The sequence below is a fragment of the Oncorhynchus nerka genome, linkage group LG5 (genome assembly GCF_034236695.1).
Source record: "Oncorhynchus nerka isolate Pitt River linkage group LG5, Oner_Uvic_2.0, whole genome shotgun sequence".
Lineage (NCBI taxonomy): Eukaryota > Metazoa > Chordata > Actinopteri > Salmoniformes > Salmonidae > Oncorhynchus > Oncorhynchus nerka.
Genome location: NC_088400.1, coordinates 2,059,319 through 2,073,809, shown reverse-complemented (window position 1 = coordinate 2,073,809; position 14,491 = coordinate 2,059,319). Strand labels below are relative to the sequence as shown.

Genomic DNA, 14,491 nt, shown 5'->3' with positions numbered 1-14,491 from the left:
AACATGTCAACAATGGTGCCAGACGGATTACCAGGACGTTACTTTTATGCTCGCTTTGAGGCAAGCAACACCGAAGCATATATGAGAACACCAGCTGTTCCGGACGACTGTGTGATCACGCTAGCCGTAGCTTTTAAACAGATCAACTTTCACTGGTCGCGGGATAGCACGGATTACCAGAACGTGTACTCTGAGCATGCGCGGACCAACTGGCAAGTGTCTTCACTGACAGGTTCAACCTGACCGAGTCTGTAATACCAAGATATTTCAAACAGACCACCATACTGCCTGTGCCCAAGAACACTAAGGTAACCTGCCTAAATGACTACTGCCCCGTAGCACTCACGTTGGTAACCATGAAGTTCTTTGAAAGACTGGTCATGGCTCACATCAACACCATTATCCCAGAAACCCTAGACCCACTCAAATTTGCATACCACCCCAACAGATCCACAGATGATGCAATCTCTATTGCAATCCACACTGCCCTTTCCCACCTGGACAAAAGAAACACCTATGTGAGAATGCTATTTATTGACTACAGCTCAGCATTCAACACCATAGTGCCCTCAAACCTCATTAATAAGCTAAGGACCCTGGGACTTAACACCTCCCTCTCCAACTGGATCCTGGACTTTCTGACGGGCCGCCCCCAGGTGGTAAGGGTAGGGAACAACACATCTGCCACGTTGATCATCAACACAGGGGCCCCTCAGGGGTGCGTGCTTAGACCCCTCCTCTACTCCCTGTTCACTCACGACTGGGTGGCTAGGCATGACTCCAACACCATCATTAAGTTTGTTGACAACATCGAGGGTCAGAGACCTGGCAGTGTGGTGCCAGGACAACAACCTCTCCCTCAATGTGATCAAGACAAAGGAGCTGATCGTGGACTACAGGAAAAGGAGGGCCGAACGGGCCCCATTCACATCGACGGGGCAGGTCGAGATTTTAAAGTTTCTTGGTGTCCACATCACCAACGAACTATCATGGTCCAGACAGTTATGAAGAGGACAGTTATGAAGAGGGCGCTCAAGGTGTCCGCTCACCTAAATGCATCATATCAGTTCATCACCACAAAGGAGGAGGTTGGGGTGTAAGGAGACAAGCTCTGAAAACACAAGAAGACAAGAAGAATTGATCAATGCTAAGTGCTTGAATGAAACGCTTAAATGGCGCATTTTTCATGTTTTCAAATGTCCTGTTAACTTGACAGACAGTCCAGTGGTGATGTGATGTTGACAGTGTCTTCTGTCCCCTCGTCAGTCTGGTGTTCAGTCAGTCTCTCATCTCTCTGGACCTGATTGAAGACTTCCTGGAGCTGTCTGGCCGAGCCAAAGAGGAGGAGAAACCCTCTCCCTACAAAGGTACTGTACTGCCCTACACCCTAACCCCTCGCCCCTAGAAGAGAGGGACAACCCTCTCATTACAGAGGTAGTCCGTGGACACTGTCCACAAACAACCCCTAGCCTAGTGTTTCCCAACCTTGTCCGTTATGTGCACCACCGGCTCACTGGACCATGACATGCTGACCGCACCGCTGACCACACCGCTGACCACACCGCTGACCACACCACTGACCTGACCGCTGACCTGACCGCTGACCACACCGCTGACCGCTGACCACACCGCTGACCTGACCACTGACCACACCGCTGACCGCTGACCACACCGCTGACCACACCGCTGACCACACCGCTGACCACACTGCTGACCGCTGACCACACCGCTGACCGCTGACCACACTGCTGACCACACCGCTGACCACACCACTGACCACACCGCTGACCACACCGCTGACCACTGACCACACCGCTGACCACACCGCTGACCGCTGACCACACCGCTGACCACACCGCTGACCACACCGCTGACCACACCACTGACCACACCGCTGACCACACCACTGACCACACCGCTGACCACACCGCTGACCACACCGCTGACCACACCGCTGACCGCTGACCACACCGCTGACCACACCGCTGACCACACCGCTGACCACACCGCTTGTTGTAAAGTAAATGTACATGTTATTCCATCGTTGCAGCCACACTGCTCTGCCACATCAATGACTGTCTGCGTAGCCAGGCGCTAAAATAAGACTCGGTTCTATTTGTGATGATTGCCGTGCTGCAATTCCCACCTCTCCTCGTTGGTTTTTAGGAGCGTATACCCACGTGGGTGATTGACAAGCTGAACTGAGGTCCGCACTCCAGTCCAGTTGGTGGTAAAGCACCTTCAATGTAGTGCCCTGGACCCTGGGCTAATGTAGTGCACTACCCTATGGGCCCTGGTCTAAAGTAGTGCACTACCCTATAGGTCCTGGTCTAATGTAGTGCCCTGGGTCCTGGTCTAAAGTAGTGCACTACCCTATGGGCCCTGGTCTAATGTAGTGCCCTGGATCCTGGTCTAAAGTAGTGCACTACCCTATGGGTCCTGGTCTAATGTAGTGCACTACCCTATGGGTCCTGGTCTAATGTAGTGCACTACCCTATGAGCCCTGGGCTAATGTAGTGCCCTATATAGGGAATATGGTGCTCTTTGAGATGCTTTATCTCCAGTTGTCTGTGGTTTTGCACTCCAACAGGCTTTAAAGTCCCACAACCATGTATACAACGGGTTACTGGAGGAGACCGTGGTGGTGTGTTACTGGAGGAGACCGTGGTGGTGTGTTACTGGAGGAGACCGTGGTGGTGTGTTACTGGAGGAGACCGTGGTGGTGTGTTACTGGAGGAGACCGTGGTGGTGTGTTACTGGAGGAGACCGTGGTGGTGTGTTACTGGAGGAGACCGTGGTGGTGTGTTACTGGAGGAGACTGTGGTGTGTTACCGGAGGAGACCGTGGTGTGTTGTTACTGGAGGAGACTGTGGTGTGTTACCGGAGGAGACCGTGCTGTGTTACTGGAGGAGACCGTGGTGTGTTGTTACTGGAGGAGACCGTGGCGTGTTGTTACTGGAGGAGACCGCGGCGTGTTGTTACTGGAGGAGACCGCGGCGTGTTGTTACTGGAGGAGACCGTGGCGTGTTGTTACTGGAGGAGACCGTGGCGTGTTGTTACTGGAGGAGACCGTGGCGTGTTACCGGAGGAGACCGTGGCGTGTTACCGGAGGAGACCGCGGCGTGTTACCGGAGGAGACCGCGGCGTGTTACTGGAGGAGACCGTGGCGTGTTGTTACTGGAGGAGACCGTGGTGGTGTTGCTGGAGACCGTGTTACTGGAGGAGACCGCGGCGGGGTAGTAATGAGAGAAAACAACACGCTCTGAAGACATGCAACATGTGTACTGGTACAGAGTATTTCTCTCGGCCCCTCTCAACAAGCACAGCCGCTGGCGTTAGGTCATGTTCTTAATTAAGCCTTGGCATCTGGTTTTGCTTACGTTTTGAAAATGATTAGACCTTGACTCTTTAAAAAAAAACACAAAAAAATGTTTGCTTAAGGGGTAGCAATTTGTAATGAAAAGATCAGTGAAGTAACTGGAACCATACTGAATGTTAGTTGTGAAGCAGGCAGCATGCGTATGTGTTTAGCAGGCTATATTAAAAGGCTGATCACTTGTGCCTGAGAGGCCTCGTTTGGCCTGGCCTCCACTATCGCTGTTCTCTCAGTACTTTAGTTTACATCTCTCAAAATCAATTTCAATTTAAAGGGGCTTTATTGGCATGGGAAACATATGTTAACGTTGCCAAAGCAGGTGAAGTAGATAATAAACAAAAGTGAAATAAACAAGAAAAATTAACCGTAAACATTACACTCACAAAAGTTCCAAAAGAACAGAGACATTTAAAATGTCATATTATGTCTTTATACGGTGTTGTAACAATGTGCAAATAATTACATCAGGTCACTACAATGGTGTTTGTTCTTCACTGGTTGCCCTTTTCTTGTGGCAACAGGTCACTACAATGGTGTTTGTTCTTCACTGGTTGCCCTTTTCTTGTGGCAACAGGTCACTACAATGGTGTTTGTTCTTCACTGGGTGCCCTTTTCTTGTGGCAACAGGTCACTACAATGGTGTTTGTTCTTCACTGGGTGCCCTTTTCTTGTGGCAACAGGTCACTACAATGGTGTTTGTTCTTCACTGGGTGCCCTTTTCTTGTGGCATCAGGTCACTACAATGGTGTTTGTTCTTCACTGGGTGCCCTTTTCTTGTGGCAACAGGTCACTACAATGGTGTTTGTTCTTCACTGGTTGCCCTTTTCTTGTGGCAACAGGTCACTACAATGGTGTTTGTTCTTCACTGGGTGCCCTTTTCTTGTGGCATCAGGTCACTACAATGGTGTTTGTTCTTCGCTGGTTGCCCTTTTCTTGTGGCAACAGGTCACTACAATGGTGTTTGTTCTTCACTGGTTGCCCTTTTCTTGTGGCATCAGGTCACTACAATGGTGTTAACTTGTATCTGTCCTCTCTCTGTTCTCCTCTCTCCGTTCTCCCCTCTCTGTTCTCCTCTCTGTTCTCCTCTCGCTGTTCTCCCCTCTCCGTTCTCCCCTCTCCGTTCTCCTCTCTGTTCTCCTCTCTCTGTTCTCCTCTCTGTGTTCTCCTCTCTGTGTTCTCCTCTCTCCGTTCTCCTCTCTCCGTTCTCCTCTCTCTGTTCTCCTCTCTCTGTTCTCCTCTCTCCGTTCTCCCCTCTCCGTTCTCCCCTCTCCGTTCTCCTCTCTCTGTTCTCCTCTCTCTGTTCTCCTCTCTCCGTTCTCCCCTCTCCGTTCTCCTCTCTCTGTTCTCCTCTCTCTGTTCTCCTCTCTCCGTTCTCCCCTCTCCGTTCTCCCCTCTCCGTTCTCCTCTCTCCGTTCTCCTCTCTCTGTTCTCCTCTCTCCGTTCTCCTCTCTCTGTTCTCCTCTCTCTGTTCTCCTCTCTCTGTTCTCCTCTCTCTGTTCTCCTCTCTCTGTTCTCCTCTCTCCGTTCTCCTCTCTCTGTTCTCCTCTCTCTGTTCTCCTCTCTCTGTTCTCCTCTCTCCGTTCTCCTCTCTCTGTTCTCCTCTCTCCGTTCTCCCCTCTCCGTTCTCCTCTCTCCGTTCTCCTCTCTCTGTTCTCCTCTCTCTGTTCTCCTCTCTCTGTTCTCCTCTCTCCGTTCTCCTCTCTCTGTTCTCCTCTCTCTGTTCTCCTCTCTGTTCTCCTCTCTCTGTTCTCCTCTCTCTGTTCTCCTCTCTCTGTTCTCCTCTCTCTGTTCTCCTCTCTCTGTTCTCCTCTCTCTGTTCTCCTCTCTGTTCTCCTCTCTCTGTTCTCCTCTCTGTTCTCCTCTCTCTGTTCTCCTCTCTGTTCTCCTCTCTCTGTTCTCCTCTCTGTTCTCCTCTCTCTGTTCTCCTCTCTGTTCTCCTCTCTCTGTTCTCCTCTCTGTTCTCCTCTCTGTTCTCCTCTCTCTGTTCTCCTCTCTCTGTTCTCCTCTCTCTGTTCTCCTCTCTCTGTTCTCCTCTCTCTGTTCTCCTCTCTCTGTTCTCCTCTCTCCGTTCTCCTCTCTCTGTCCTCCTCTCTTCTCTCTCAGCACTTACATCTCCATATGGTGTCATGCTCAGTTTGATCTACTCCAGGAAGTGATGTTACTGATTTTCTCAGTGCCGCTTCCTCTCATTGAGTACACTACGTGACCACAAGTATGTGGACTGCTCGTCCAACATCTCCTACACCTTTGCCGCTATAACAGCCTCCACTCTTCTGGGAAGGCTTTCCACTAGATGTAGGAACATTGCTGCTATAACAGCCTCCACTCTTCTGGGAAGGCTTTCCACTAGATGTAGGAACATTGCTGCTCTAACAGCCTCCACTCTTCTGGGAAGGCTTTCCACTAGATGTTGGAACATTGCTGCTCTAACAGCCTCCACTCTTCTGGGAAGGCTTTCCACTAGACGTTGGAACATTGCTGCTATAACAGCCTCCACTCTTCTGGGAAGGCTTTCCACTAGATGTAGGAACATTGCTGCGGGGACTTGCTTCCATTCAGCCATGAGCATTATTGAGGTCTGACACTGATGTTAGGCGATTAGGCCTGGCTCGCAGTTGCCGTTCCAATTCATCCCAAAAGTGTACGATGGGGTTGAGGTCAGGGCTCTGTCCATTTCTGTATGGACCTCGCTTTGTGCATGGGGGCATTATCATGCTGAAATAGGAAAGAACCTTGGATGCACAGAATCGTCTAGAATGTAATTGTATGCTGTAGCATTAAGATTTCCCTTCACAAGCCTGAACCATGAAAAACAGCCCCAGACAATTATTCCTCCACCAAACTTTACAGTTGGCATTTGGGGTGTTCTCCTGGCATCTGCCAAACCCAGATTCGTCCGTCGGACTGCCAGATGGTGAAGGGTGATTCCTCACTCCAGAGAACCAGTTTCCACTGCTCCAGAGTCGTCTGTCGGACTGCCAGATGGTGAAGGGTGATTCCTCACTCCAGAGAACCAGTTTCCACTGCTCCAGAGTCGTCCGTCAGACTGCCAGATGGTGAAGGGTGATTCCTCACTCCAGAGAACCAGTTTCCACTGCTCCAGAGTCCAATGGCGACGAGCTTTACACCACTCCAGCTGACGCTTGGCTTTGCGCATGGTGGTGATCTTAGGCTTGTGTGCGGCTGCTCTGCCATGGAAACCCATTTCATGAAGCTCCCAACGAACAGTTGTTGTGCTGACGTTGCTTCCAAAGGCAGTATGGAACTCGTTAGTGAGGGTTGCAACAGAGGACAGATGATTTTTCCACGCTTCAGCACTCGGCGGTCCTAGACTCGGCTCCTAGACGTTTCCACTTCACAGTAACAGCCCTGACAGTTGACCAGGGAAGACATTTGATCCCTGAGTTGTTGGAAAGGTGGCATCCCATTAGCCACTAAATGGTGCTCATGACATCATCAGGACATCTGGTGTGTTATTTACAGGAAGATCACCAGTCTCCCTTCCGCTATAATGGGGATCCTGTTTACTACCAGTAATGCCTGCAGTGCCGTGGTTGTCCTTTGAACTTTGTGGCTTCAGTGAGAGGGCAGTCATTCTCCCCTGGCCATTTTTTTGTGATTCGTTTTGGAACTGCGCCTGTCTAGGGATTGGTTTGGAACTAGGCCTGTCTAGGGATTGGTTTGGAACTGGGCCTGTCTAGGGATTGGTTTGGACCTAGGCCTGTCTAGGGATTGGTTTGGACCTAGGCCTGTCTAGGGATTGGTTTGGACCTAGGCCTGTCTAGGGATTGGTTTGGACCTAGGCCTGTCTAGGGATTGGTTTGGACCTAGGCCTGTCTAGGGATTGGTTTGGACCTAGGCCTGTCTAGGGATTGGTTTGGACCTAGGCCTGTCTAGGGATTGGTTTGGACCTAGGCCTGTCTAGGGATTGGTTTGGACCTAGGCCTGTCTAGGAATTGGTTTGGACCTAGGCCTGTCTAGGGATTGGTTTGGACCTCGGCCTGTCTAGGGATTGGTTTGGACCTAGGCCTGTCTAGGGATTGGTTTGGACCTAGGCCTGTCTAGGGATTGGTTTGGACCTAGGCCTGTCTAGGGATTGGTTTGGACCTAGGCCTGTCTAGGGATTGGTTTGGACCTAGGCCTGTCTAGGGATTGGTTTGGACCTAGGCCTGTCTAGGGATTGGTTTGGAACTGGGCTTGTCTAGGGATTGGTTTGGAACTGGGCCTGTCTAGGGATTGGTTTGGAACTGGGCCTGTCTATGGGATTGATTTGGAACTGGGCCTGTCTAGGGATTGGTTTGGAACTGGGCCTGTCTAGGGATTGGTTTGGAACTGGGCCTGTCTAGGGATTGGTTTGGAACTAGGCCTGTCTAGGGATTGGTTTGGAACTAAGCCTGTCTAGGGATTGGTTTGGAACTGGGCTTGTCTAGGGATTGGTTTGGAACTGGGCCTGTCTAGGGATTGGTTTGGACCTAGGCCTGTCTAGGGATTGGTTTGGAACTGGGCCTGTCTATGGGATTGGTTTGGAACTGGGCCTGTCTATGGGATTGGTTTGGAACTGGGCCTGTCTATGGGATTGGTTTGGAACTGGGCCTGTCTATGGGATTGGTTTGGAACTGGGCCTGTCTATGGGATTGGTTTGGAACTGGGCCTGTCTATGGGATTGGTTTGAAACTGGGCCTGTCTATGGGATTGGTTTGGAACTGGGCCTGTCTATGGGATTGGTTTGGAACTGGGTGTGTCTATTGGCTACCTAAACTGGAGCTGACAGGAGAGTAAGGTCTCCCGAGTGGTGCAGTGGTACTAGAGGCGTCACTACAGACCCTGGTTCCAATCCAGGCTGTATCAACCGGCCGGGAGTTCCATTGGCTCGGCGTCATCCGGCTCAGGGTTTGGCTGGTGTAGGTTGACGTTTTACATAAGAATTTGTTCTTAACTGACTTGCCTAGTAAAAGAAATAAAAGCCAAACTGCATGATGACTTTTTGAAGACTGTCGTCTAATGACACTGTGTTTACCTGTGCAGGTGAGGGGAAGTGGTTCTACGCCCCCCTCTCCACACCTCTACTACTGTCGTCTAACTACACTATGTGTTTACCTGTGCAGGTGAGGGGAAGTGGTTCTACGCCCCCCTCTCCACACCTCTACTACTGTCGTCTAACTACACTATGTGTTTACCTGTGCAGGTGAGGGAAGTGGTTCTACGCCCCCCTCTCCACACCTCTACTACTGTCGTCTAACTACACTATGTGTTTACCTGTGCAGGTGAGGGGAAGTGGTTCTACGCCCCCCTCTCCACACCTCTACTACTGTCGTCTAACTACACTATGTGTTTACCTGTGCAGGTGAGGGGAAGTGGTTCTACGCCCCCCTCTCCACACCTCTACTACTGTCGTCTAACTACACTATGTGTTTACCTGTGCAGGTGAGGGGAAGTGGTTCCGGAACATAGACTACTACCGCTTGGACGGCTCCACCAACGCCCTGAACCGGAAGAAGTGGGCAGAGGAGTTCAATGACTCCAGCAATGTCCGGTAAACTACGCCCCTCTCTCCACACCTCTACTACGCCCCTCTCTCCACACCTCTACTACTCCCCTCTCTCCACACCTCTACTACGCCCCTCTCTCCACACCTCTACTACGCCCCTCTCTCCACACCTCTACTACGCCCCTCTCTCCACACCTCTACTACGCCCCTCTCTCCACACCTCTACTACGCCCCTCTCTCCACACCTCTACTACGCCACTCTCTCCATACCTCTACTACGCCCCTCTCTCCACACCTCTACTACGCCCCTCTCTCCACACCTCTACTACGCCCCTCTCTCCACACCTCTACTACACCCCTCTCTCCACACCTCTACTACGCCCCTCTCTCCACACCTCTACTACGCCCCTCTCTCCACACCTCTACTACGCCCCTCTCTCCACACCTCTACTACGCCCCTCTCTCCACACCTCTACTACACCCCTCTCCACACCTCTACTACACCCCTCTCTCCACACCTCTACTACACCTCCTCTCTCGCCCCTCTCTACTACACCCCCTCTACACCTCTACGCCCTACTCTACACTCTCCCACACTCTCTCCACACCTCTACGCCCCTCTCTCCACACCTCTACTACGCCCCTCTCTCCACACCTCTACTACACCCCTCTCTCCACACCTCTACTACACCTCTACTACACCTCTACGCCCCTCTCTCCACACCTCTACTACACCCCTCTCTCCACACCTCTACTACACCCCTCTCTCCACACCTCTACTACACCTCTACGCCCCTCTCTCCACACCTCTACTACGCCCCTCTCTCCACACCTCTACTACACCCTCTCTCCACACCTCTACTACACCTCTACTACACCTCTACGCCCCTCTCTCCACACCTCTACTACACCCCTCTCTCCACACCTCTACTACACCCCTCTCTCCACACCTCTACTACACCCCTCTCTCCACACCTCTACTACACCCCTCTCTCCACACCTCTACTACACCCCTCTTCCACACCTCTACTACGCCCTGCTCTCCACACCTCTACTACACCCCGCTCTCTACACCTCTACTACACCTCTACTACACCTCTACTACGCCCCTCTCTCCACACCTCTACTACACCCCTCTCTCCACACCTCTACGCCCTACTCTCCACACCTCTACTACACCCCTCTCTCCACACCTCTACGCCCTACTCTCCACACCTCTACTACGCCCCTCTCTCCACACCTCTACTACGCCCCTCTCTCCACACCTCTACTACACCCCTCTCCACACCTCTACTACGCCCCTCTCTCCACACCCCTCTCTCCACACCTCTACTACACCCCTCTCTCCACACCTCTACGCCCTACTCTCCACACCTCTACTACACCACGCTCTCCACTAAACTTTTAAAGTCAAAGTAGTTTTGAATTTAAACATAGCCTGATATCACATCTCTTTGGTAGTTCTGTACCTTGATATTGGAGCTTAGACATGTTCCATCGCCCCTCTAACTCTCTCTCTCTCCCTCTCTAACTCTCTCCCTCTCTCTCCCTCTAACTCTCTCCCTCTCTACCTCTCTCCCTCTCTACCTCTCTCCCTCTCTAACTCTCTCCCTCTCTAACTCTCTCCCTCTCTAACTCTCTCCCTCTAACTCTCTCCCTCTCTCCCTCTCTCCCTTTCTAACTCTCTCCCTTTCTCCCTCTCTAACTCTCTCCCTTTCTCTCCCTCTCTACCTCTCTCCCTCTCTCCCTCTCTACCTCTCTCCCTCTCTACCTCTCTCCCTTTCTCCCTCTCTACCTCTCTACCTCTCTCCCTCTCTACCTCTCTCCCTTTCTCCCTCTCTCCCTCTCTACCTCTCTCCCTCTCTACCTCTCTCCCTCTAACTCTCTCCCTCTAACTCTCTCCCTCTCTACCTCTCTACCTCTCCTCTCCTCCCTCTCTACCTCTCTACCTCTCCTCTCCTCCCTCTCTACCTCTCTACCTCTCTCCCTCTCTACCTCTCTCCCTCTCTCCCTCTCTACCTCTCTCCCTCTAACTCTCTCCCTCTCTAACTCTCTCCCTCTCTAACTCTCTCCCTCTCTAACTCTCTCCCTCTAACTCTCTCCCTCTAACTCTCTCCCTCTCTACCTCTCCTCCTTCTCTCCCTCTGTAGAGGTCGATTGTTCCTGATCTCGACCAGGGCTGGTTCTCTGGGCATCAACCTGATAGGAGCTAACAGGGTCATCATCTTCGACGCGTCCTGGAACCCGTCGTACGACATCCAGAGTATCTTCAGGCTCTACCGCTTCGGACAGCTCAAGACCTGCTACGTCTACCGATTCCTGGCTCAGGTAACCAGTCAGTCAGACAGCTCAAGACCTGCTACGTCTACCGATTCCTGGCTCAGGTAACCAGTCAGTCAGACAGCTCAAGACCTGCTACGTCTACCGCTTCCTGGCTCAGGTAACCAGTCAGTCAGACAGCTCAAGACCTGCTACGTCTACCGCTTCCTGGCTCAGGTAACCAGTCAGTCAGACAGCTCAAGACCTGCTACGTCTACCGATTCCTGGCTCAGGTAACCAGTCAGTCAGACAGCTCAAGACCTGCTACGTCTACCGCTTCCTGGCTCAGGTAACCAGTCAGTCAGACAGCTCAAGACCTGCTACGTCTACCGCTTCCTGGCTCAGGTAACCAGTCAGTCAGACAGCTCAAGACCTGCTACGTCTACCGATTCCTGGCTCAGGTAACCAGTCAGTCAGACAGCTCAAGACCTGCTACGTCTACCGATTCCTGGCTCAGGTAACCAGTCAGTCAGTCAGTCAGCCAGTCAGTCAGTCAGTCAGTCAACCAGTCAGTCAGTCAACCAGCCAGTCAGTCAGTCAGTCAACCAGCCAGTCAGTCAGTCAGTCAACCAGCCAGTCAGTCAGTCAACCAGCCAGTCAGTCAGTCAACCAGCCAGTCAGTCAGCCAGTCAGTCAGTCAACCAGCCAGTCAGTCAGTCAGTCAGTCAGCCAGTCAGTCAGTCAGTCAACCGGCCAGCCAGTCAGTCAACCGGCCAGCCAGTCAGTCAACCAGCCAGTCAGTCAGTCAACCAGCCAGTCAACCAGCCAGCCAGTCAGTCAAATAGTCAGCCAGCCAGCCAGTCAACCGGCCAGCCAGTCAGTCAGTCAGTCAGTCAACCAGCCAGTCAGTCAGTCAGTCAGTCAACCAGCCAGTCAGTCAGCCAGTCAGTCAGTCAACCAGCCAGTCAGTCAACCAGCCAGTCAGTCAGTCAGTCAGTCAGCCAGTCAGTCAGTCAGTCAACCGGCCAGCCAGTCAGTCAACCGGCCAGCCAGTCAGTCAACCAGCCAGTCAGTCAGTCAACCAGCCAGTCAACCAGCCAGCCAGTCAGTCAAATAGTCAGCCAGCCAGCCAGTCAACCGGCCAGCCAGTCAGTCGGCCAGCCAGCCAGCCAGTCAACCAGCCAGCCAGCCAGCCAGTCACGTAATACCCAGCAGAGTTCAGACAATATCCAGGACAACAAAGTAGGAACTCCATAGTTAGAAAATGTGTATTGTAGCTGGACAGTTAGTGACGTAGTGGTGTGTGTAGCTGGACAGTTAGTGATGTAGTGGTGTGTAGCTGGACAGTTAGTGATGTAGTGGTGTGTAGCTGGACAGTTAGTGATGTAGTGGTGTGTAGCTGGACAGTTAGTGATGTAGTGGTGTGTGTGTAGCTGGACAGTTAGTGACGTAGTGGTGTGTGTAGCTGGACAGTTAGTGACGTAGTGGTGTGTAGCTGGACAGTTAGTGATGTAGTGGTGTGTAGCTGGACAGTTAGTGACGTAGTGGTGTGTAGCTGGACAGTTAGTGATGTAGTGGTGTGTAGCTGGACAGTTAGTGACGTAGTGGTGTGTGTAGCTGGACAGTTAGTGACGTAGTGGTGTGTGTAGCTGGACAGTTAGTGACGTAGTGGTGTGTGTGTAGCTGGACAGTTAGTGACGTAGTGGTGTGTGTGTAGTTGGACAGTTAGTGACGTAGTGGTGTGTGTAGTTGGACAGTTAGTGACGTAGTGGTGTGTGTGTGTAGTTGGACAGTTAGTGACGTAGTGGTGTGTGTAGTTGGACAGTTAGTGACGTAGTGGTGTGTGTGTAGCTGGACAGTTAGTGACGTAGTGGTGTGTAGCTGGACAGTTAGTGACGTAGTGGTGTGTAGCTGGACAGTTAGTGACGTAGTGGTGTGTAGCTGGACAGTTAGTGATGTAGTGGTGTGTAGCTGGACAGTTAGTGACGTAGTGGTGTGTAGCTGGACAGTTAGTGATGTAGTGGTGTGTAGCTGGACAGTTAGTGACGTAGTGGTGTGTGTAGCTGGACAGTTAGTGACGTAGTGGTGTGTGTGTAGCTGGACAGTTAGTGACGTAGTGGTGTGTGTGTAGCTGGACAGTTAGTGACGTAGTGGTGTGTAGCTGGACAGTTAGTGATGTAGTGGTGTGTGTAGCTGGACAGTTAGTGACGTAGTGGTGTGTAGCTGGACAGTTAGTGACGTAGTGGTGTGTAGCTGGACAGTTAGTGACGTAGTGGTGTGTAGCTGGACAGTTAGTGACGTAGTGGTGTGTGTAGCTGGACAGTTAGTGACGTAGTGTCGTGTGTAGCTGGACAGTTAGTGACGTAGTGGTGTGTAGCTGGACAGTTAGTGACGTAGTGGTGTGTGTAGCTGGACAGTTAGTGATGTAGTGGTGTGTGTAGCTGGACAGTTAGTGACGTAGTGTCGTGTGTAGCTGGACAGTTAGTGACGTAGTGTCGTGTGTAGCTGGACAGTTAGTGACGTAGTGGTGTGTAGCTGGACAGTTAGTGACGTAGTGGTGTGTGTAGCTGGACAGTTAGTGACGTAGTGGTGTGTGTAGTTGGACAGTTAGTGACGTAGTGGTGTGTGTAGTTGGACAGTTAGTGATGTAGTGGTGTGTGTGTAGCTGGACAGTTAGTGACGTAGTGGTGTGTGTGTAGCTGGACAGTTAGTGATGCAGTGGTGTGTGTAGCTGGACAGTTAGTGACGTAGTGGTGTGTGTAGCTGGACAGTTAGTGATGTAGTGGTGTGTGTGTAGCTGGACAGTTAGTGACGTAGTGGTGTGTGTAGCTGGACAGTTAGTGACGTAGTGGTGTGTAGCTGGACAGTTAGTGACGTAGTGGTGTGTGTAGCTGGACAGTTAGTGACGTAGTGGTGTGTGTAGCTGGACAGTTAGTGACGTAGTGGTGTGTAGCTGGACAGTTAGTGACGTAGTGGTGTGTAGCTGGACAGTTAGTGATGTAGTGGTGTGTGTGTAGCTGGACAGTTAGTGACGTAGTGGTGTGTAGCTGGACAGTTAGTGATGTAGTGGTGTGTGTGTAGTTGGACAGTTAGTGACGTAGTGGTGTGTGTAGCTGGACAGTTAGTGACGTAGTGGTGTGTATTGTAGCTGGACAGTTAGTGACGTAGTGGTGTGTGTAGCTGGACAGTTAGTGATGTAGTGGTGTGTATTGTAGCTGGACAGTTAGTGACGTAGTGGTGTGTAGCTGGACAGTTAGTGACGTAGTGGTGTGTGTAGCTGGACAGTTAGTGATGTAGTGGTGTGTGTAGCTGGACAGTTAGTGACGTAGCGGTGTGTGTAGCTGGACAGTTAGTGATGTAGTGGTGTG

The 14,491-nt window shown here is 51.6% G+C and overlaps 1 protein-coding gene across 3 annotated transcripts in view; it reads left to right on the top strand.

Moving 5' to 3' along the window:
- Window positions 1–14,491, top strand: part of LOC115126342 (transcriptional regulator ATRX-like) — a 99,851-nt gene that overhangs the window by 59,850 nt on the left and 25,510 nt on the right. For all 3 annotated transcript variants that reach the window (XM_065018266.1, XM_065018267.1, XM_065018268.1), the window contains exons 25-27: window positions 1,267–1,367; window positions 8,801–8,909; window positions 11,015–11,192. In XM_065018266.1, coding sequence (XP_064874338.1) covers window positions 1,267–1,367; window positions 8,801–8,909; window positions 11,015–11,192 — 388 coding nt within the window. The remainder of the gene's footprint in view (window positions 1–1,266; window positions 1,368–8,800; window positions 8,910–11,014; window positions 11,193–14,491) is intronic.